This window comes from Triticum urartu, chromosome 2A (genome assembly GCF_056163025.1).
Source record: "Triticum urartu cultivar PI428250 chromosome 2A, HENAU_Tu73, whole genome shotgun sequence".
NCBI lineage: Eukaryota > Viridiplantae > Streptophyta > Magnoliopsida > Poales > Poaceae > Triticum > Triticum urartu.
The window spans coordinates 211,746,142-211,767,421 of NC_141874.1; the positions used below are offsets into that span (position 1 = coordinate 211,746,142).

General features: G+C 47.7%; 1 protein-coding gene across 2 annotated transcripts; it reads left to right on the top strand.

Annotated features, from left to right (window-relative positions):
- Positions 1 to 17,572: 17,572 nt before the first annotated feature.
- Positions 17,573 to 19,703, top strand: LOC125541422 (WAT1-related protein At5g64700-like). 2 transcript variants are annotated; one of them, XM_048704841.2, is made up of 7 exons: positions 17,588 to 17,872; positions 17,966 to 18,031; positions 18,116 to 18,232; positions 18,313 to 18,556; positions 18,630 to 18,788; positions 18,895 to 19,046; positions 19,282 to 19,703. In XM_048704841.2, exons 1-7 carry the CDS (start codon positions 17,697 to 17,699, stop codon positions 19,439 to 19,441), a joined length of 1,074 nt encoding a protein of 357 aa, XP_048560798.1. In that variant the 5' UTR covers positions 17,588 to 17,696; the 3' UTR covers positions 19,442 to 19,703. The 2 variants fall into 2 exon arrangements, with proteins under 2 accessions (XP_048560797.1, XP_048560798.1); XM_048704840.2 differs by having other exon boundaries at positions 17,573 to 17,872; positions 17,966 to 18,232.
- Positions 19,704 to 21,280: the final 1,577 nt, after the last annotated feature.

Sequence of the window (21,280 nt, forward strand, 5' to 3'; positions counted from 1 at the left end):
TCTAGGGAGTCTTAAGCATAGAGTGCCTATTCTTGATGGAGAGTACTTTCATGAGTGGAAAAATGAGATGCTTGTAATCTTCAATCAATATCATTTGAACAAGTACATTCCTAGCCCTTGTGCACCTCATATTGATCCCTTGCATCCTACCCTAGATGAAGATATTGACATGATTCGCAATCTTAGAACTATTGAGCTCATCATTAGAGGATTGCCCAAAAATTTGATTGCTAGTTTGCCTACTCAAAATTACGCCTATACTATATGGAAATTTCTTGAGGAACGGTTTCCCAATCATTCCTTGAAAACTTTGGATGAAATTCTCCATAAATCTATTGCCTTGAGTAAGATGAACTCTAGTGATCCTAGTTTTGGTAAATGTCTTCTTGAACTTGCCAATCTTAAGCATGCTAAAGGAGAGGTTGGAATCATTAATGATATCATACTCAAAGCTATAAGAATTCATAAAAGTGAGCACTTTGATGATCATTTATCTGATGAATTACCCTCTCTAGGAAATGATGAATCACAAGATCATGATGAACATGTATATTACGATGAGGATGATAGTGACTTCGATCTTGATGATGCAATGAGACATTTTGGTCTTATGGCAAATCTTCGGGGATATGAATCAGGAGGAAAGGAATGGGTTCTTGATAGTGGATGTACTGATCATATGACCGGAGATGAAGAGATGTTTCGTGAGCTTGCTGAAAATAACGGCCCTCGAAAATATGTCACCTTTGGTGATAATTCAAAGGGTAAAGTGGTTGGCCTTGGTAAGGTGGCCATCTCACATGATAGTTCCATTCAAAATGTCATGCTCGTTGAATCTCTTGGCTACAACTTACTTTCAATATCTAGACTTGCTGATTTCGGTTTGAATGTCCTATTTACTGAGGTAGATTGCCAAGTATTTCGTCGAGACAATCATAAAATGGTCTTTACGGGTATGCGTAGAGGTGATCTTTACATTGTCGATTTCTCTAAAAAGGCACAACCTAAAACTTGCTTTGTTGCCAAATCCTCAAAAGGTTGGTTGTGGCATAGACGACTAGGTCACGTTGGCATGAGAAACCTTGACAAGCTTATTAAAGGAAATCATATCCTTGGAGTTAACGATGTCATATTTGATAATGATAGACTTTGCAGTGCTTGTCAAGCAGGTAAACAGGTTGGAGGAAGACATCCCGTGAAGAACATCATGACCACAAGGAGGCCACTCGAGCTACTTCACATGGATCTTTTTGGTCCCAACTCCTACAAGAGTCTTGGTGGAAATTCTTTTGGTCTAGTTATAGTTGATGACTTTTCAAGATTTACGTGGGTGTTCTTTCTTAATGACAAGTCGCAGGTCCAGAAGATCTTCAGAAACTTCGCTAGGAAAGCCCAAAATCAGTTTGATGTGAAGATCAAGAAGGTTCGGAGTGACAACGGAACGGAGTTCAAGAACGCAAATGTGGACACCTTTCTTGACGAAGAAGGGATTTCACACGAGTTCTCGGCTACGTACACACCTCAACAAAATGGAGTTGTTGAGAGGAAGAACCGGACGCTCATCGAAATGGCAAGAACGATGCTTGATGAATACAAGACGCCAAAGCACTTTTGGGCAGAAGCAGTTGAGACAGCTTGTCACGCAACAAATCGCTTATATCTTCACAAGCTACTCGGCAAGACGGCATACGAGCTCCTCACCGGTAACAAGCCTCAAGTTGGATACTTTCGAGTATTCGGCTCAAAGTGCTACATACTTGATAAGCATCGTCGTTCAAAGTTTGCTCCTAAATCTCATGAAGGTTTTCTACTTGGTTATGGCTCAAACTCTCACACTTACCGTGTCTACAACAATTTCACCCGAAAGGTTGAAGAGACGGTAGATGTGAAGTTTGATGAATCTAATGGCTCGCAAGTAGAGCAATTGCCAATTGATGTAGGAGACAAAGACTCTTCAAAAGCAATTCAAGACTTGTCCATTGGAAAAATTCGTCCAACGGAGGTGAAGGAGAGTACTTCATCCGTCCAAGTGGAAGCTTCTACTTCACGACAAGGTGAACCAAGAATCGACACAGAAGCATCCACAAGTGGGACACATCAAGATGAAGAAAACGAGGAAATACGTCAAGACGAACATCAACAACCTCCTTCTCCACCACGACAAGAGAACGACGACGTCAATAATGAAGAAGGCCAAGAAGAAGAACAAGATGAAGAAGATATTCAACAAAGACCCAAGCAAAAGCTCTCACGAGTTCGAGCAAGAATTGCCAAAGATCATCCCGTCGAGCAAATCCTCAATGATATACAAACCGGGAGAATCACTCGCTCAAAAACTCGTTTAGCTAACTTTTGTGAAAATTATTCATTCATCTCTAGCATTGAACCAATGAAGGTTGAAGAAGCATTGGAAGATCCGGATTGGATAAACGCTATGCATGAAGAGCTACATAATTTTGAGAGAAACCAAGTTTGGACATTGGTTGAGAAGCCTGACAACAACCACAACATCATTGGTACCAAATGGGTGTTTCGCAACAAGCAAGATGAAGATGGACAAGTGGTTCGCAACAAAGCACGTCTCGTCGCCCAAGGGTACACACAAGTCGAAGGTATGGACTATGGTGAGACGTATGCTCCCGTTGCTAGACTTGAGTCCATTCGCATCTTACTTGCCTATGCTAATCACCATAATATCACCTTGTACCAAATGGACATTAAAAGTGCTTTTCTAAATGGTGAAATAGAGGAGGAAGTTTATGTCAAACAACCTCCCGGCTTTGTCAATCCTAAGAAACCAAAACATGTTTACAAACTTCACAAAGCTCTTTATGGTCTTAAACAAGCTCCTAGAGCATGGTATAAATGCTTGACCAAGTTCCTTACTACAAGTGGTTTTGAAATTGGTAAAATTGATTCTACTCTTTTTACTAAAAGGGTTAATGGAGAACTATTTGTATGCCAAATTTATGTTGATGATATCATATTTGGTTCAACTAACCCTCTCTTTAGTGAAAAGTTTGGAAAGCTAATGTCAGAGAAGTTTGAGATGTCTATGATGAGTGAACTCAAATTCTTTCTTGGGTTGCAAATCAAGCAAACTAAGGAAGGTACATTTGTCTCTCAAACAAAGTACACCAAGGACTTAATTCAAGAAGTTCAATATGCAAGAATGCAAAGGTATGTCTACACCCATGCCTACTAGTGGACATAATGATTTGACCAAAGATGGTGAACCTGTTGATCAAAAGGTTTATCGCTCTATGATTGGTTCATTGTTATACCTATGTGCTTCACGTCCCGATATTATGCTAAGTGTGTGCATGTGTGCACGATATCAAGCTGCTCCTAAAGATTGTCATCTTAAGGCTGTGAAAAGGATAGTGAGATATTTAATCCATACACCAAATTTTGGCATTTGGTATCCTAAGAGGTCTTCTTTTGATCTTGTTGGCTATTCCGACTCGGATTATGCCAGAGACAAGGTTGATAGAAAGTCCACTTCGGGTACGTGTCAATTTCTTGGTAGATCTCTCGTGTCTTGGTCTTCCAAGAAACAAAACTCGGTATCCTTATCCACCGCCGAAGCGGAATACATTGCCGCTGGTTCATGTTGCGCTCAATTACTTTGGATGACCCAAACTCTTAAAGATTATGGGATTTATGTGAAACATGTTCCACTGCTTTGTGACAATGAAAGTGCCATCAAAATTGGTCATAATCCTGTACAACATTCTCGGACAAAGCATATTGAAGTTCGTCATCATTTCATTCGAGATCATGTTGCTAAGGGTGACATCAATCTTAAGCATGTTCGCACCGACAAGCAATTAACAGATATATTTACTAAACCACTTGATGAGAAAGTGTTTTGCAGGTTGAGAGGAGAATTGAACATCATTGATGCCTCGAACTTGGAGTAGAAACTCCACTGGATACATGCAAGACATGAGCTTATGACTAATCCATGATATATCTCTTATGATAACTATCTTATGTCTTGGATATATTTGCACCTTGCATGTTGCCTAACCCATGTAGGTGCTTGGTTGAATCTAATTCCATGAGATTGCGACTCACTCACATCTTGAGCAATCTTTACAAGACCAAGACTCTACACAATAGTGGTTGAAAACAAGGAAGCACAAAACCACTCAAACATATCCTTTGACAAATTCTATGTTAAGCTTCATGATTGTCATTTTTGGATACACAAGTGCTCTTCCTTGCAAGAACTAACCCATGTAGGTAGATGAACTCAAACTCCAAGTGGTGCTCCCAACTCTTGATGAGCTACATCAACCTTGAGCACCCACACAAGTTCAACTACATGAGCAAGAACCACACCACCACCCAAGGTATGTTATTCCATCTTAGAGAAGCTTTACTCCAAGACATGAGTCAAAGCAACTTAACAAGGTGAGAATACATCAAGATGCTTAAACGAAAAATGGTAACCCCATTTTGAGCTTAAAACGATGAGTATGACCTACGATCAAGTGTCCTCACTTGACTCCTAAGTCAATATACTCTAACATAGGTGACTATGTCACCGCCCAATTCTAGATGAAGTTCTCTTGTGTTCTTTTATGAGTTATTGCATTTGTCCCTTGCATATTTGTTTCCTTCTTTTTCAAAAAAAACTTCATCTAGAATCTTTCACTCTTTTCTTTTTGATTTTTTGTTCTGCATATTTCTGCATCAAATTCCGCGCAAATCTTTCAGCTAATTCATTGAAAATCTTTGTGAGATCTTACTTGACTAGTGAGCTAAGGTGACAAGTGTTTTTCTCTGTGATGAACTCGGTTTCACCGAATAGCCATTTTCGGTCCAACCGAATCCCTTCGGTACTACCGAAACATGCCACTCGGTGCCACCGATTTCGCAACAGGAAAAACAGTTTGCCACATATTCTATATTTTTTTTCGATCCAGCTCCACTCAATGAATCTTGTCCTCTACAAGCATCACAGTTTTATTCCCTGCTTTGTACTGAATCTCAAGGACCAAACCTATTCGACAGCTTCCAGGAACAACCTTCTTGGAAATTGATGTCAAAGGGGGAGAGAGAGATCACATCAAAGCTTATCATCAGGAAGAGAGAGATCACATCAAAAGCTTATCACCTAAGGGGGAGAGAATACTCAAGGATCCCATATATTAAGGGGGAGAAAGAAATCTCCAAGGGGGAGAGAAGAATACTCAAGGATCCCATATGCTTGATGTTCAAGAGGAGAGATGCCACATGTCCTTTTGGGGGAAAGACATGTTCATATGAACTCATTTGAATTTAGTTCTATTCATATCCTTCAGCTCTGATTTTCTGTTTCCTATCTTCTCCCAATATCCCATGTAATATTCAGGGGGAGCAAGACACCTAAGGGAAAGAAATCAGTCAAATTCATTGCATATCTTTATTCTTGGGGACATGTTGAATTCAATATGGTACCTTGTACTCACTCTCTACATGTCATCCCAATATTGGTATTCTTGTGGTTTCTTTTGTTTGCTCTGGCTAGTGGACGTACCTGTGTTATCTAACCTTGTTTGTGCAGGTTCATTCCATCCTAAGCCAACTCAAGACCACAAGGTAAGTATATGCATCAAAATCATGAGTACGAGGAGTTCTTGCTTATGTACATACTGTTTGCAAGAAGGACTCATGAGCATGAAGGTATTTTCCTTGATAATCTTTTGCTCTGATGCATATGGCCAAGATACATGTAACACTTTGCCTACTCTGTCATGATTATGCTCTCACATGCCTCTCTATTTCATATTTACATGAGTGCATACATGTAGGTTACATGTCCTTCCAAAGCTTTACTTGCTGTTCTTTATATCTTTATCTAAAGCTTTGATGTATGTTGCCATCAATTACCAAAAAGGGGGAGATTGAAAGCACAAGTGCTCCCTAGGTGGTTTTGATAATTGATGACAACATATCTCTTGTTGGACTAACATCTCAATCTAGCATGTTTCAGATAAGTTCAACAATGGAGTGGCAAGGCATGGATGTGAAAGTGGAACCCTCAAAATGCTAAGGACAAAGGATTGGCTCAAGCTCAAAAGGTCAAGACTCTTCATTTTATATTTTAGTGATCCAAGATCACATTGAGTCTTTAGGAAAAGCCAATACTATTAAGAAGGGATGAGGTGTTGCTTAATGAGCCTCTTGCTTCATGTGCTTAGTGATATGCTCCAAAACCCTCAGCTACTTTCCCACTTCCACATATGACCTAAACCCTAAGCCAAACTCGGTCCTACCGATTTTTCCTATCCGGCGCCACCGAGTTCCAATTGTCATAAGCCACTGCCAAACCCTAATCATTGCGGTCTCACCGATGGAATCTCGGTCTCACCGGGATGGGCTTGCAAACTCTCTGTTACCCATTGCAATATTCTCGGTCCCACCGAGATATGCAATCGGTTCCACCGAGTTTGCTTGGCCAAATCTCAGTTTCACTTATTACCCAAATCGGTGCCACCGAGTTTGAGTAATCGGTCAAACCGAGTTTTGGATTTACCCTAACCCCAGCACATCGGTCCCACCGAGTTGATCCAGTCGGTCCCACCGAAATCTCTAACGGTCACTAGGTTTACATTTTCGGTCTGACTGAGTTTATTGATTCGGTCCCACCGAGATTGGAAAACTGTGTAACGGTTGGATTTTGTGTGGAGGCTATATATACCCCTCCACCTTCTTCTCATTCGATGAGAGAGCCATCAGAACACACACACCATTCCAACTCATATGTTCTGAGAGAGAACCACCTACTCATGTGTTGAGACCAAGACATTCCATTCCTACCATATGAATCTTGATCTCTAGCCTTCCCAAGGTGCTTTCCACTCAAATCCTCTTTCAACCAAATCCAAATCCTATGAGAGAGAGTTGAGTGTTGGGGAGACTATCATTTGAAGCACAAGAGCAAGGAGTTCATTACCTACACACCATTTGTTACTTCTTGGAGAGTGGTGTCTCCTAGATTGGCTAGGTGTCACTTGGGAGCCTCCGACAAGATTGTGGAGTTGAACCAAGGAGTTTGTAAGGGCAAGGAGATCGCCTACTTCGTGAAGATCTACCGCTAGTGAGGCAAGTCCTGTGTGGGCGATGGCCATGGTGGGATAGACAAGGTTGCTTCTTCGTGGACCCTTTGTGGGTGGTTGCTTCTTCATGGACCCTTCGTGGGTGGAGCCCTGTGTGGACTCGCGCAACCATTACCCTTGGGTGGAGCCCTGTGTGGACTCACGCAACCGTTACCCTTCGTGGGTTGAAGTCTCCATCAACGTGGGTGTAGGATAGCACCACCTATCCGAACCACGGGAAAAACATCTGTGTCTCCAATTGCGTTTGAATTCTCCAAACCTTTCTCTTTACATTCCGCTGCTCATATACTCTTTGCATGCTTGCTTGATATGTATTGAGTGTGTTGAAATTGTGCCTAAACTCCACTTAAACCGAAAAAGCTTAAAAATTGCAACTTGAGCATTATGTGTCTAATCACCCCCTTTAGACACATCTACTTCTAGATCCTACAAAACCGCACTAGGGGTTGCCGATTTCTTAATTTTCTCTTATTTTCAGGACTCCATTCTTCGGAAGGCTTGTCCGGCAGTACAATTGCCGCACAAACGATACAACCAGGGAAGCAGAAAGCTACGCCGCACTAGGGAACTCTAAGGTGGTCTCTATAACGAGCAGTATACCTGTTTCACATAACATTCCGCAGCTTGCCCCTGGAAAGGACATGTTAAATAGTCCCATCTTTTGCTTATTGCAGTATTTGTATCGTTCTGCTTTGATCGCAACTTTTTTAAATAAGCAATGCATAGCTTCCGTCTATTATTGCATTAGTCTTTTTACGAATATATGTTCATTAATGACATGTCGCACCCGTTCACCTTGGTACGACCAATACGCCAGGGGCTTAAGTACCCCACAATACGGTGTGAGAAGTCCGAACACTTTCACAAGTGCGGCACCCCGAACTTATAGCATTATATGCATCAGCTCCGAATCATGTCTTGGGTCAATAGTTGGGTTTGCCAGGCTCCTATGTTTTGGTACCTTACGTTCCGTTATATCGGCTAAGGTAGCACTAGGAGAACTACTGCGATTGTGCCCCAGTTGAGCTGGGCTAAGCAACTCAGTAGAGAAAGCTAAAACTGACCGTCATGATGAGGCGAGAGCTGGTCGCTGTTCGAGAGGTTTTCGAGTCCCTAAAGACTTATGTCGCTTAGAGCGAGGAGTCGGCTTTGTCCGGCCTAGGCGTGGATAGCGCCCCGAACTCGGTCTTCCGAACACTAGGGGCTTTGCCGAAATTTAAAATTATAGAATTCTATGGCTAAGTGAGAGTGTTCAAGCATTATAGTCCGATTGCCTTGTTCGTTGTGTTGAGCGCCTCCCTCGAAGGACCCAAGAATGGGAAAAAGAGTGCTCATGTTTATCCCGAACTCCCCAGCACTCGTGGCATGGGGGCAGAAGCCGACGACTCACTATCTCTCAAATTTGATAACCGCACAGAAGATAATATTTTAAATTCAAAAGCGTTGCTTAGCGCATATGAACAAGTTTTTAGCTCACAGGATCACAAATGCGAGTTTACTCAAAAATTACATCTTTGGAGCATTCATCCGCTATAAGGCGGGCACCCTTCAGGACGCCCTCATAATACGCTTCCGGGACGCGATGCTCCTTGCCCGGCGGTGGCCCGTCCTTTACCAGCTTCTCCGCATCCATCTTGCCCCAGTGCACTTTAGCACGGGCAAGCGCCCTACGGGCACCTTCGATGCAGACGGAGCGCTTGATTACTTCAAGCCGTGGACAGGCATCCACCAGCCGCCTCACCAGCCTGAAGTAGCTCCCAGGCAGAGCCTCTCCAGGCCAAAGCTGAACTATGAGGCCCTTTATGGCCTGTTCGGCCACCTTGTGGAGCTCGACCATTTGCTTCAGCTGGTCGCTCCAAGGCACCAGGTGTCCGGCCTCAGCATACTGAGACCAGAACACCTTCTCCATCGAGCTCCCCTCCTCGGCTCGATAGTAGGCGGCGGCATCAGACGCACTATGGGGCAAATCTGCGAATGCTCTTGGAGAGCTCCGAACTCGGGTAAGTAACAAGTAATTCACTTTCACGTGCTTGCTTTGCATAATGAATGCCTTACCCGCCGCTATCTTCTTCATATCTCCAATTTCTTGGAGGGCTTTTTGGGCTTCGGCCTTGGCAGACTTCGCGCTTTCGAGGGCTGCCGCAAGCTCGAACGCTTGCGTCTTCGAGTCAAGCTCCAAACTCTCGTATTTTTTCACGAGAGCCTGGAGCTCTTTCTGCACCTCCTCCACCCGCGCCTCCTGCTTCCCTCTCTCTGTACGCTCTGCGGCCACTCTGTTTTCGGCCTCGGACAGCGCTTTCTTAAGGGTTGCCACCTCGGTCGTGGCCCCTATAATAGCATGTTGATCCTGTCATTTTTTGCAACCACATCTTCTCTATATACTTGCACAAGGTATTACTTACCTTCCTTCTCCTCGAGTTGCCTCTTGGCATGGCCGAGCTCGTTCTCGGACCGCGCGAGGTTTTGCTTCAGCGTATCCACCTCCGCTGTCAGTGCGGCGGAGGCCAGCAGCGAAGCCTGCATACGCATATTGACTTGATTATGTTAGACTCCTGCGAATGTTATTAGATCCTCTACTCGGCTTTTCTTTCCGAACACCGAACAGAGCATCAAGGGCTACTGTCTATGCGGTAATATTTTTACATATTCTTTACTTACCTCAAAGCCTGTTAGAAGGCTGGCACAGGCTTCAGTCAGTCCGCTCTTGGCGGACTGAATCTTCTGGATCACCGCACTCATAATAGTGCGGTGCTCCTCTTCGATGGAGGTGCCGTTAAGCACCTCCAGCAAATTTTCCGGTGCCTCCGGTTGGACGGAGGTCGCTGGCTCGGTAGGCTTGCTCCTCTTGGAAGGAGGCTGCCTACCGGAGTCCGGAACCGTTGAAGGTTCCGGCGCGGTGCCCTTGGGGGTTCTATCCCCTTTACGCCTGGAGTCCGGGAGGTCGCCTTGCGGCGCCTCCAGGACCACCTCCTCCTGGCTTGGAACCTGTTGGGACGCCACCTCGGCGTCGTCCGTAGGGTGGGGGGAGATAGCCGTTGGAAGCGAATTCACATCAGATGAATCTAGGGAGCCGCTCGACGACTCGTCGAGCCCGGCCTTGGGCGGACTGCACAGTCATGTTCGGCGTAAGGAGGAGCTGTGCAAGAAAGGAACACTATGAATCGCTCTGGTGTCCGAATACTTACGATCTCGCCAGGGGCTTGGCCCTGTGCGGCCACTCCTCTTCGTCGTCGGCGGCGTTGGTGGAGCAGTCCGGAGGAAGGGTATTCCCCTTATTGGACCCTTCGGCCTCCCCAGTTGGGGCGGCCTTCCTTTTCTTCTCTCCCCCCGCTGGAGGGGGAGAGGTCTCTTCTTCCTCCTCCTCGTCTTCACGGGAGAAGTGCGCCTTGGAGTCGTCGGATGATGAATCCGACACCTCCTGGCATCGGGCACTCTTTCGAGTCCCCGTGGCCTTCTTCTTGGCCTTCTTCTACGACACCACATAGGGTGCCGGAACCAGCAGCTTCGCCAAGCGAGCGTCCGCTGGGCCTTCGGGCAAAGGAGCCGGACAGTTGATCTGTCCGGACGTCTCCTGCCAATCCTGTCAAAGGTAAGGGAGCTTAGATCCCGCATGGAGTCAAACCATGAAAAACTAATACCCTGTAAAAGGTAAAAATAGCTTACCGCACGAGCGTGACGCTGCGTGCTGAATCCGCGATCCTCGGTAGCGGATGCGGGGGCCTCGGCACCCTTGAAAAGCACCTTCCAGGCATCTTCGTACGTCGTGTCGAAGAGCCTGCTCAGAGTTCGGTGCTGCGTCGGGTCGAACTCCCACAGGTTGAAAGCCCGTTGTTGACACGGGAGGATCCGGCGGATGGGCATAACCTGGACTACATTGACAAGTTTGAGCTTCTTGTCCACCAGGGTTTGGACGCATGTTTGGAGTCCGGTCAGCTCTCCTTCTTTGCCCCATGACAGGCCCGTCTCTTTTGAGGAGGTGAGCCGCGTAGGGGGTCCGGATCGGAACTCGGGGGCTACGACCCATTCAGGGTCGCGCAGCTCGGTGATGTAAAACCACCCCGATTGCCACCCCTTTAGGGACTCCACGAAGGAGCCCTCGAGCCATAGGACGTTGGGCATCTTTCCCACCATGGCGCCTCCGCACTCTGCCTGGGTGCCGCGCACCACCTTCGGCTTGACATTGAAAGTCTTGAGCCATAGGCCGAAATGGGGGCGGATGCAGAAGAAAGCCTCGCACACGACGATAAATGCCGAGATATTGAGGATACAGTTCGGGGCCAGATCGTGGAAATCCAGGCCATGGTAGAACATGAGCCCCCGGACAAATGGGTGGAGAGGGAAGCCCAGTCCGTGGAGGAAATGGGGGAGGAACACCACCCTCTCATGGGGCCTAGGGGTGGGGATGAGCTGCCCCTCTTGGGGAAGCCGGTACGCAATGTCGTTAGACAAGTATCCGGCCTTCCTCAGTTTTTTGATGTGTCCCTCCGTGACGGAGGAGACCATCCACTTGCCTCCCGCTCCGGGCATGGCTGGAGAAGGTTGAGGTGGGGTGTGCGGACTTGGGCGCTGGAGCTCGAGTGCGCGGAAATGGATAGGCAAAGGAGGAAGAAGGCGTGGATGAAAAGGTGGATCCTTATCCCCTTATATGGGCGGACGCGACTATGCGTCCCCACTAGCCTGGTAAAACTCGCTTATCTCCCAAGCGCCGTAATCAATGGCGCGGTTGGGTTACCCACGCCCGTATTGATGAGAATCTCGGAATAAGGGGACATGATCTCTGCTTTGACAAGACGTGCCAAGGAAACTGCCTCGCTAAACGCGCTGAGGTGGGATAGTAAAATGATTCGAATAAAGACTTGGTCATGGTGTGATGTCACGCTACGGAATACGTCAGCAGATTAGATTTGTGTAAATATTATTCTCTCTATGGCAATTTGTGGAAACCTATTTTGCAAAGCCGGACACTACCTTTGTGTTCAAAATCTTCTATGAAGTACTTGGAGGAGGAACCCGCCTTGCAATGCCGAAGACAATCTGCGCGCCGGACTCATCGTCATTGAAGCCTGGTTCAGGGCTACTGAGGGAGTCCTGGATTAGGGGGTGTCCGGATAGCCGGACTATACCTTCGGCCGGACTCCTGGACTATGAAGATACAAGATTGAAGACTTTGTCCCGTGTCCGGAAGGGACTTTTCTTAGCGTGGAAGGCAAGCTTGGCGATACGGATATGTAGATCTCCTACCATTGTAACCGACTCTGTGTAACCCTAGCCCTCTTTGGTGTCTATATAAACCGGAGGGTTTTAGTCCGTAGGACGAAGAACAATCAAACCATAGGCTAGCTTCTAGGGTTTAGCCTCCTTGATCTCGTGGTAGATCTACTCTTGTACTACCCATATCATCAATATTAATCAAGCAGGACGTAGGGTTTTACCTCCATCAAGAGGGCCTGAACCTGGGTAAAACATTGTGTCCCCTGCCTCCTGTTACCATCTGCCTAGACGCACAGTTCGGGACCCCCTACCCGAGATCCACCGGTTTTGACACCGACACCCAACCTCTCCTTCTCCCCTTGCTGGATCAAGGCGTGGGAGACGTCACCGGGCTGCACGTGTGTTGAACGCGGAGGCGTCGTGGTTCGGCACTTAGATCGGAATCAACCGCGATCTGAATCGCTACGAGTACGACTCCTTCATCCGCGTTCTTGCAACGCTTCCGCTTAGCGATCTACAAGGGTATGTAGATGCACTCCCCTTCCCCTCATTGCTAGATTACTCCATAGATTGATCTTGGTGATGTGTAGAAAATTTTAAATTTCTGCTACGATCCCCAACAGAAAGGGTGATGTAGCAAAGTAGCGTAAGTATTTTCCTCAGTTTTTGAGAACCAAGGTATCAATCTAGTAGGAGATTACACGCAAGTCGCCTAGTACCTACACAAACAATCAAGAACCTTGCAACCAACGCGATAAAGGGGTTGTCAATCCCTTCACGGCCACTTGCAAAAGTGAGATCTCATAAAGATAATAAGATAAATATTTTTTGGTATTTTTGTTGTATAGATTGGAAAGTAAAGATTGCAAAATAAAATAAATAGTAAACTAGAATTGTAGATCGGAAACTTATATGATATAAAACAGACCCGGGGCCATAGGTTTCACTAGTGGATTCTCTCATGATAGCATGTATTACGGTGGGTGAACAAATTACTGCCGAGCAATTGATAGAAAAGCGCATAGTTATGAGAATATCTAGGCATGATCATGAATATAAGCATCACGTCCGTGTTAAGTAGACCGAAACGATTCTGCATCTACTACTATTACTCCACACATCGACCGCTATCCAGCATGCATCTAGAGTATTAAGTTCATAAGAACAGAGTAATGCTTTAGGTAAGATGACAAGATGTAGAGGGATAAACTCAAGCAATATGATATAAACCCCATCTTTTTATCCTCGATGGAAACAATCCAATACGTGCCTTGCTGCCCCTACTGTGACTAGGAAAGGACACCGCAAGATTGAACCCAAAGCTAAGAACTTCTCCCATTGCAAGAAAGATCAATCTAGTAGGCCAAACTAAACCGATAATTTGAAGAGACTTGTAAAGATATCAAATCATGCATATAAGAATTCAGAGAAGAACCAAATATTGTTCATAGATAAACTTGATCATAAATCCACAATTCATCGGATCTCGGCAAACACACTGCAAAAGAATATTACATTGAATAGATCTCCAAGAACATCGAGCAGGGCTTTGTATTGAGAACCAAAGAGAGAGAAGAAGCCATCTAGATAATAACTATAGACCCGAAGGTCTGTGGTAAACTAATCACACATCATCGGAGAGGCTATGGTGTTGATGTAGAAGCCCTCCGTGATCGATTCCTCCTCCGGCAGGTCGCCGATAAAGGTCCCCAGATGGGATCTCACGGGTACATAAGATTGCGGCGGTGGAAAAGTGGTTCTGTGGCTCTCCTGGATGTTTTTAGGGTATATGAGTATATATAGGCGAAAGAAGTACGTCAGTGGAGTTACGAGGGGCCCATGAGAGTGGGGGTGCGCCTACCCCTTGGGTGCGCCCTCCTGCCTTGTGGCCGCCTCGTTGCGTCTCTGACTTCCACTCCAAGTCTCCTGGATTGCATTTGTTCCAAGAAAGATCCTCGCAAAGGTTTCGTTCTGTTTGGATTTCGTTTGATATTCCTTTTCTGCGAAACACTGAAATAGGCAAAAAACAGAAACTGGCACCGGGCCTCCGGTTAATAGGTTAGTCCCAAAAATAATATAAAAGAGCATATTAAAGCCCACTAAACATCCAAAACATATATTATAATAGTATGGAACAATCAAAAATTATAGATACGTTGGAGACGTTTCAGCCTCCCGGAGGGCCGTAGAATGGATGGTCCATCGACCCGTCACTCTGCCACGCATACCCGCGTCCGCCGCCCGCCATCGATGAAATGCGATGATGACCTTCGCCATACGCGCCATAACAGTCGTCACCCCATTGGCCACGGGGGGGGGGGGGGGGGGGTACAGCCGCCATATGTCGCCTCCCTGTCTCGGTACACCGGGAAGCGGTGCTGGCCCGAGGTTGTCGCCTCCCCGATGCGCCGGCGGCGCAGCCCTAGCCGCGAGAGGTTGGCCCCCATTTAGCGGCGGAGGGGTGGGCGCCTGCTGTGTAGGCCCTGCCCTGCTCTGCGGCGGAGGCGCGACTTGATGGGGCGGCGTCGCATGTCGCGGAGCCACACCGGGCATCGGCGGCGCGGCCTTTGGCTTGGGCGGCGCAGGTTTGGCAGGAGGGCCAGCGCCCCGACCGGCCATGGCCGCAGTAGGACGAACCCTCGCAGCCCTCTCGAGTCTGATCCTTGGAAACCCCGGCACGGTGACCCGATGAACCCTAGCCGCCTCCGACGTACGCAGCAGACTAGAGATAGCAAGACTAGTCAACCCTCTCATCGACTCGATCTCATGCATGTTGAGTACTGCGCCGACAGACCAGTCGGTCTCCTGCCTGGGGACATGGGCCTCATACCCAGTCCTAGCCAGGCCCAACTCGTTGTCGCAAAACACTGGCCCATCACGTTCCAGAATCTCGTTCAAACGACGCGACCAGGCGGCTCCGATCCCGATCGCCGTAATATCCGGAGTTGACGCGGCGACCGCTGCTGGCGCCGGCCTAGCCACCGCCCAGCGGCCTTTCTTCCTCCTCACAACCATGGTCCTAGACTCCGGACGAATCAAATCGAAAAGAGTAAGATTTGGTAGACAAACCTTGGGGAGGGGGGCCTTCCATGGCCTGATCGTTGTCGCCGTCGTCCTCTGATGAACGACTCGCCGGATCATATCCTTCTTCTCCCCCGCGTGTAGTCCTACCCTGGCCAGATCATCTAGGGCAACACTTTGTCTAAAGTCGATGCCACCTCCTCCTCATCGTAACCTGAATGAAAGAACTTGCAAATCAAATCGGAAGGCGTCGGTGACGGTGGAGACTCCGACGAGTCTGCATCCGTCTCCCCATCCGCATCGTCCGCATCATCGTCAGCGAGCGCCGAGAAGCGGCCTCCGACTCGCCTCCGGATGCCGAGGCAGGGGGACGGGGAACGTGCATGGGCGGCCGTGCATTTGTAACAGATCCAAAGTAGAATAATACATGTTCATATACTTGAAATAAAAACACTCTAACTTTGGTGTGTGTGTGTGTGTCTATATAGTGGGGTATTGTTGCAAAAATGCCACAATTGACCTCACAACCGTTAGATGCAAATCTGATGGTTAGAATGATGGATGGCAAACACACCATCATCATCAACTAAGTATTTTATCTCCACTCTCATAAAAAACCGAGTTGGTGATGATGGTGTGCCTGCCATCTTGCAATATAGACCGTCCGATCTATATCCGACGGATAGAAAGCAAACTATGTGAATTTTGCACACACAAAAAATACATGCACCTCTCTTCACATTTGCAGATAAGCCCTTCCCTCTTTGATCCTTATCTCCCACAGCCTCATTGCTGAGCAATTAAAAAAGGAAGCGCCTGGAACAATCTAGCATGGTGGCAGCTGCCGGCGTCGTCCATTCCCATGCCTCCGCCCAGTCTGATCACCAATCACCACCACGCCCCACTCCTCCTCACCTTATCTCTCCTCTTTCTTAAGATATCATTAGTTTCTACCAATGTTTTAAATAGCCGGCTATAGCTCCGCTATAGCCCGCTATATAGCCTTTTCACTAGGGTGCCGCTAAATGGTCCCATGTACAAATAGCCCGCTATAGCCTGCTATAGCCCGCTATAGCTTCGCTATAGCTCATTTTGAGGTCCGCCGCTATTTGGCAATAGCCGCTATTTAAAACATTGGTTTCTACACATGGGATAATTCCCGCATGGGTTAATCACAGCCGATGTTTTGTAAAAAAATGCATCTTGATGTTCTGTACAATGCACGGGCATCTTACTAATAGGAGTAGAGATTAGTGTCTTGCGTTGAAAGCTGAGGCACTTGGGTGCTTTGAATTTTTTATTATATTTTTTCCTTATAAGCATCTATCTAAACGCCTGGCATTGTAAATGCTCTTTTAGTGCTAGGTCGGGCCGGGTGCCCTATTTTATGAGCATGTTGTAACGATTTTCGTTGATTAACTAGGCAACTATATTCTACTTTTTCCGTCTCAAAATAAGTGTCTCAACTTTATATTACTTTCGTACAAAGTTGTATTAAAGTTGAGACATTTATCTTAAAACGGAGGAAGTACTTTTTTTAATGAATCGAGCTTAAGGGCTCTCAGGAACCGCGTATAAAAAAAAGGGTACTCTAACAATGACCATGAAGGTCTATATGTTGCGTCCACCCCTATAGATGTTGCATGTTCAGGCCAGTAGAGAAGCTGGGAAGTATCTGTCCTGAGCAATGCTAAGAAAAAGCATTAATGAATTCGGCACCCCTTTCTCTACTTAAATCAGTTTATAATCTGGGAATTTTAAACTGTTTCACAATGGCGCACGCTGATCATTCATCTGAATAAATGGAATCAGGATCAGGAGATAAGGAAGCTTCTCAGTGACCCTAAACAAAGTTCAACTTACAGACGCTTTATCCAAAAAATCGCCATGCTGCTGATTCAAGTCGCAATTTATTCATCCCTGGCCCGCGCACTACTCGTCCTTTCCGTTGCATCACCATTCCACCAATTAGATTGCATCTTTTTGCTCTTAAAAACCTCTTCCTGTCGTCCACAAAAGCCTATCCTGCCATGTTAACCTGAACCATGCACATAAATGAACTGGGATCAACTTTTCTTTCCCTAAAAATTGCACATAAACCTGATCGCTTCCATACCTGAAATCGTTGCCCTCCATGAACATGCCGAGAACTTGCATGCTTTCCCCTTGCATGTCACTTCAGCGGAGTATCTTCAGTCTTCAGAGTTCACACAGACCGACCAGCCGCTTTGCCATCACACCACACGTACTTGTATATATAAGGAGAGGGGGAGCTCGGTGACAGACAGACGGACAGACAGACAGACGTAACGGAAGTGAAGCATCAGTCGTTAGGTCCAGCTACTACTTCACACCATGGGCAACGGCAAGGTGTACTCGACGATCGTGCTCATCAGGCTGATCTACGCCGGCATGCACATATTCACCAAGGCGGCGTTCGAGGAGGGCACCAGCACCACCGTCTTCGTCTTCTACCGGCACGCCGTCGCCGCCATCTTCTTGGCGCCTTTCGCCTTCTTCCTCGAGATCAGGTAGCCGAATAGACATGACATGAAGGGTTTGTTCAGTCGTCGTGAGATGAGGTCAACTGAATCGCTTATCCCTCTCGTCTTCTCTGATTTCAGGCAGGGGTCGGCGCCACCGCTGACGTTCAGACTCTCCGTCAAGATCTTTGCCCACGCCTTCTATGGGTATGCGTCGACGATTACGACGACATCTAGATCACTGAAACTCCAGTTTGTTGCTTATGGTTTGTTCTTGTGTCACTCACTCAGGATGGCTGGAACGATAAACCTGTATAGCATTGGCCTGAATTATGCTTCGGCAACCTCTTCGTCGGCCATCTTCAACATCGTCCCCGTGGTTGCATTCATCCTGGCCGTCATGTTCAGGTAAGAAACTGGAAAGGTGAAATTCTTTTAGTGCGATTTTCTTGTTTATTTATCAACAAGTGGGTTCATACATACTGTAGGATGGAGACTCTGAAGTTGAAGAGCGTCCACGGCATGGCCAAAGCCTCGGGGATACTTCTGTGCATCGGAGGAGTGGTCGCGCTGGCGCTGTACCAAGGCCCCCAGCTCAAGTCCTTGAACCACCACCCGCTCCTGCACAGCACCGGCACGGCCGTGCACGCGCGCCCGGAGAAGAACTGGGCGCTCGGCATCTTCCTCATGACCGCGTCGGTCGTGATATGGGCCCTGTGGACAGTACAGCAGGTAAACTATTGCCCTGCTCCAGCTGCCTCGTGGAAGTGTACTCGTAGCTGACATTGTGTCTGTTGTTTGGCAGGGCCCCCTGTTGCTGGAGTACCCATCCAAGCTTCTCAACACGACGCTCCAGTGCACCTTCGCCAGCGTCCAGTCGTTCGTCATCGCCCTGGTCATGGAGAGGGACTTCTCGCGGTGGAAGCTCGCCGGCGGCATGAGCCTCTTTGCAGTGCTCTTCACGGTAAGCATGCACACTGTTCAACCAGCTAGTAGTAATGTACAGTAGCCATGACTACCGGCCGGCACTCAGAAGCGTCCGCGCGCGGCGTGGGTCCCATGTGTTTCAGGGCATTGTTGTGGCGGCGATCTCCTACTACCTGCAGATCTGGGTGATCGAGAAGAAAGGCCCGGTGTTCCTGTCCATGTCCATGCCGCTCAGCCTCGTCTTCACCATGGTCATCGCCTCCTTCCTGCTGGGAGAAGACGTGGGCCTGGGAAGGTACGTACCTAATAAGAACCATCATCACATAACCAAAATTTGTCTGATTCTTCTTTTGATTCGTGCACCGCATCGCAAAGTAAAAGAGTCCGTGTCACGAGCCACGACCCCGACCGAGCACCGGACGCCTTCGCTTTCTCAGATGCGAATCCAAATGTGTTGCACTTGCACATCTAATCATGAACAGTATGTATGTATGTATGTATGCATGACCCGTCCTGTCGCTTGGGTGCAGCATTATCGGTGGCGCGCTGCTCGTTGCCGGTCTCTATGCCGTGCTCTGGGGCAAGGGGAGGGAGGAGCGAGGGGCGGCCGTGGACGCCGCTCTGCCGCAAAGGAGGACGGAGGAATCCAAGGAGAGCGAGATCGTCCCGGACGCGACGGCCAAGGTTTGATGCCCACCTGGCCTCCCCTGGGTGCGCTTTGTAGTGGACCTCGAACATCTTATCTACAGTACGACTGGTGTTTTATGCCACGACGACGATGATGCTTGCTGTTCTTCAGAGTTCGGAATCATTTACGTCAGTTGTTTGTCATGTGTACTACGTAGTTCTTGCAATGTTGCTAGTTTATCGTCGGAAAAGGGATCACCGGCAAGATGCACGGCAGATGTCAAGTTATAATGGAATCTAGAAGAATTCATTAACATGCTGCTAATGGGACTGTCCAGTATGAGTTTACGATGCACAGAATGTTTGCTGATTAACCAGTTTGTCATCCATTCTTTTCACACTATAATATAATTACTTAACTTTCGAGTGGAATGTTTTGCTTCCCCCGGTCGTAAGAAGCAGACTACAAACTATAGTTGCTTCTGCTAATATTCTTGTCAACTCAAATCTCAGCTTTGAATGAACATATCCATCTGCCTCCTCAATCTTTTAGTATTACTCGTCATGCTTTGTATCTGCTTGATACTACATTTTGAGTTAAGAAAAGAACACTCTATCGAAGAAAAACTCCTCACACTCCAATTTTGTGGTGTCGGTTTGTCTTAACAACGCCAATCGAAGAAGTTTGTTAATCTGGATGAGAGAGAGTGAGGAAATAAGAGGTAAGGGAAGGCTATGAGCATCTAGCAGATCCCGTATAACTTCGACGAACTGCGTTTTCTCGAACCTTATATGGGACGGCCCAAAAAAATGGCCCGCGCAGATCCTGCAAATGACGCTCGATCTATATTTTTTTTACGGGCGGCCCGTAAACCGGTCGGCTTTTCGGTATATATGCGGGCGCGGGTCATTTTAGGGTTCCTATCCGGCATTCCTGGCATCCATCTCCAACGCAAAATCCACCCTTCCGGCGAGAAATCTCCACCCATCTCGCAGCGATTTCCGGCGCCTCCAGCCGCCGGATCTTGGCAGCGATGGCATTTGTGGGTGTAGGGCATGGCGGCGGTGAGGGGTTCGGCGGGCGCGGTGGATTTGGGAACCGCGGGAGGTTCGCCGGCCACAAGCGTCGCAACAACGATGAGGCCGGTAGCTCCTCTATCCGCCCTCCGGTGTCGGACAGGCAAAGGGAGGCAGCACGCACCACATTATGAAGTCCCGCAACGCCAGAGTGAGGGCGTGGGCGAACGTCCTTCGCCTCCGGCGGATGTTCGATACGACCCTCCAACGGCTCCAGGCGGCCGAGAGACCGCATGGTGCAAGGCGAGGCAGGTAGCCGCCGCCGGAGATGCGGCTGCGGCTACACGCCTACCGGAGCTCCGGGAGGAGTACCACCTCCAGCAGACCCTCTCTGGGACGCTGCTCTACCACACGCTTCACGGGAACAAGCCTCCGCCACGCGAGGACGACTCCGGCGACGATGGCGACTCCGGCTCTGGAGCCTGACTTGTAGAACCAAGTATGAAGTAGAAGTACAGCCCCGCGTAGTATGAACAAGTTTAATTTCCATTTGAACTATGTTTACTTAAACTTGTATGAATTATGTTTATGTGGAACTCCGGTGATGCTTATGGCGTGAACTACTAGTTTCAAAATCAATTTGAATTGCGGTGATGTATGCGGGATCTGTTCTGTCTCCGCGCCTCTGTCAACCTGTAAATTTCGTTTACGGGAGCCCGTACACAAATTTTGCGGGCTGGCCGGTTGCGGGATCTGCTAGAGATACTCTAAGGGCATCTCCAATGGCAACCCGTAAATTTACTCCCACATCTGTCCATGGATAGGTCGGGATCAGTCCGCAGACACGGATGCGGGAGGCCGCCATCCAACACTGCCCGCATACAT

What these genes read in the sequence shown, in the direction of transcription:
- LOC125541422 (XM_048704840.2), top strand. Translation starts at nt 17,697, where the DNA reads ATGGGCAACGGCAAGGTGTACTCGACGATCGTGCTCATCAGGCTGATC. An exon ending in GCCTTCTTCCTCGAGATCAG is followed by an intron (nt 17,873 to 17,965) that starts GTAGCCGAATAG and finishes CTCTGATTTCAG; the next exon opens with GCAGGGGTCGGCGCCACCGC. An exon ending in ATCCTGGCCGTCATGTTCAG is followed by an intron (nt 18,233 to 18,312) that starts GTAAGAAACTGG and finishes TACATACTGTAG; the next exon opens with GATGGAGACTCTGAAGTTGA.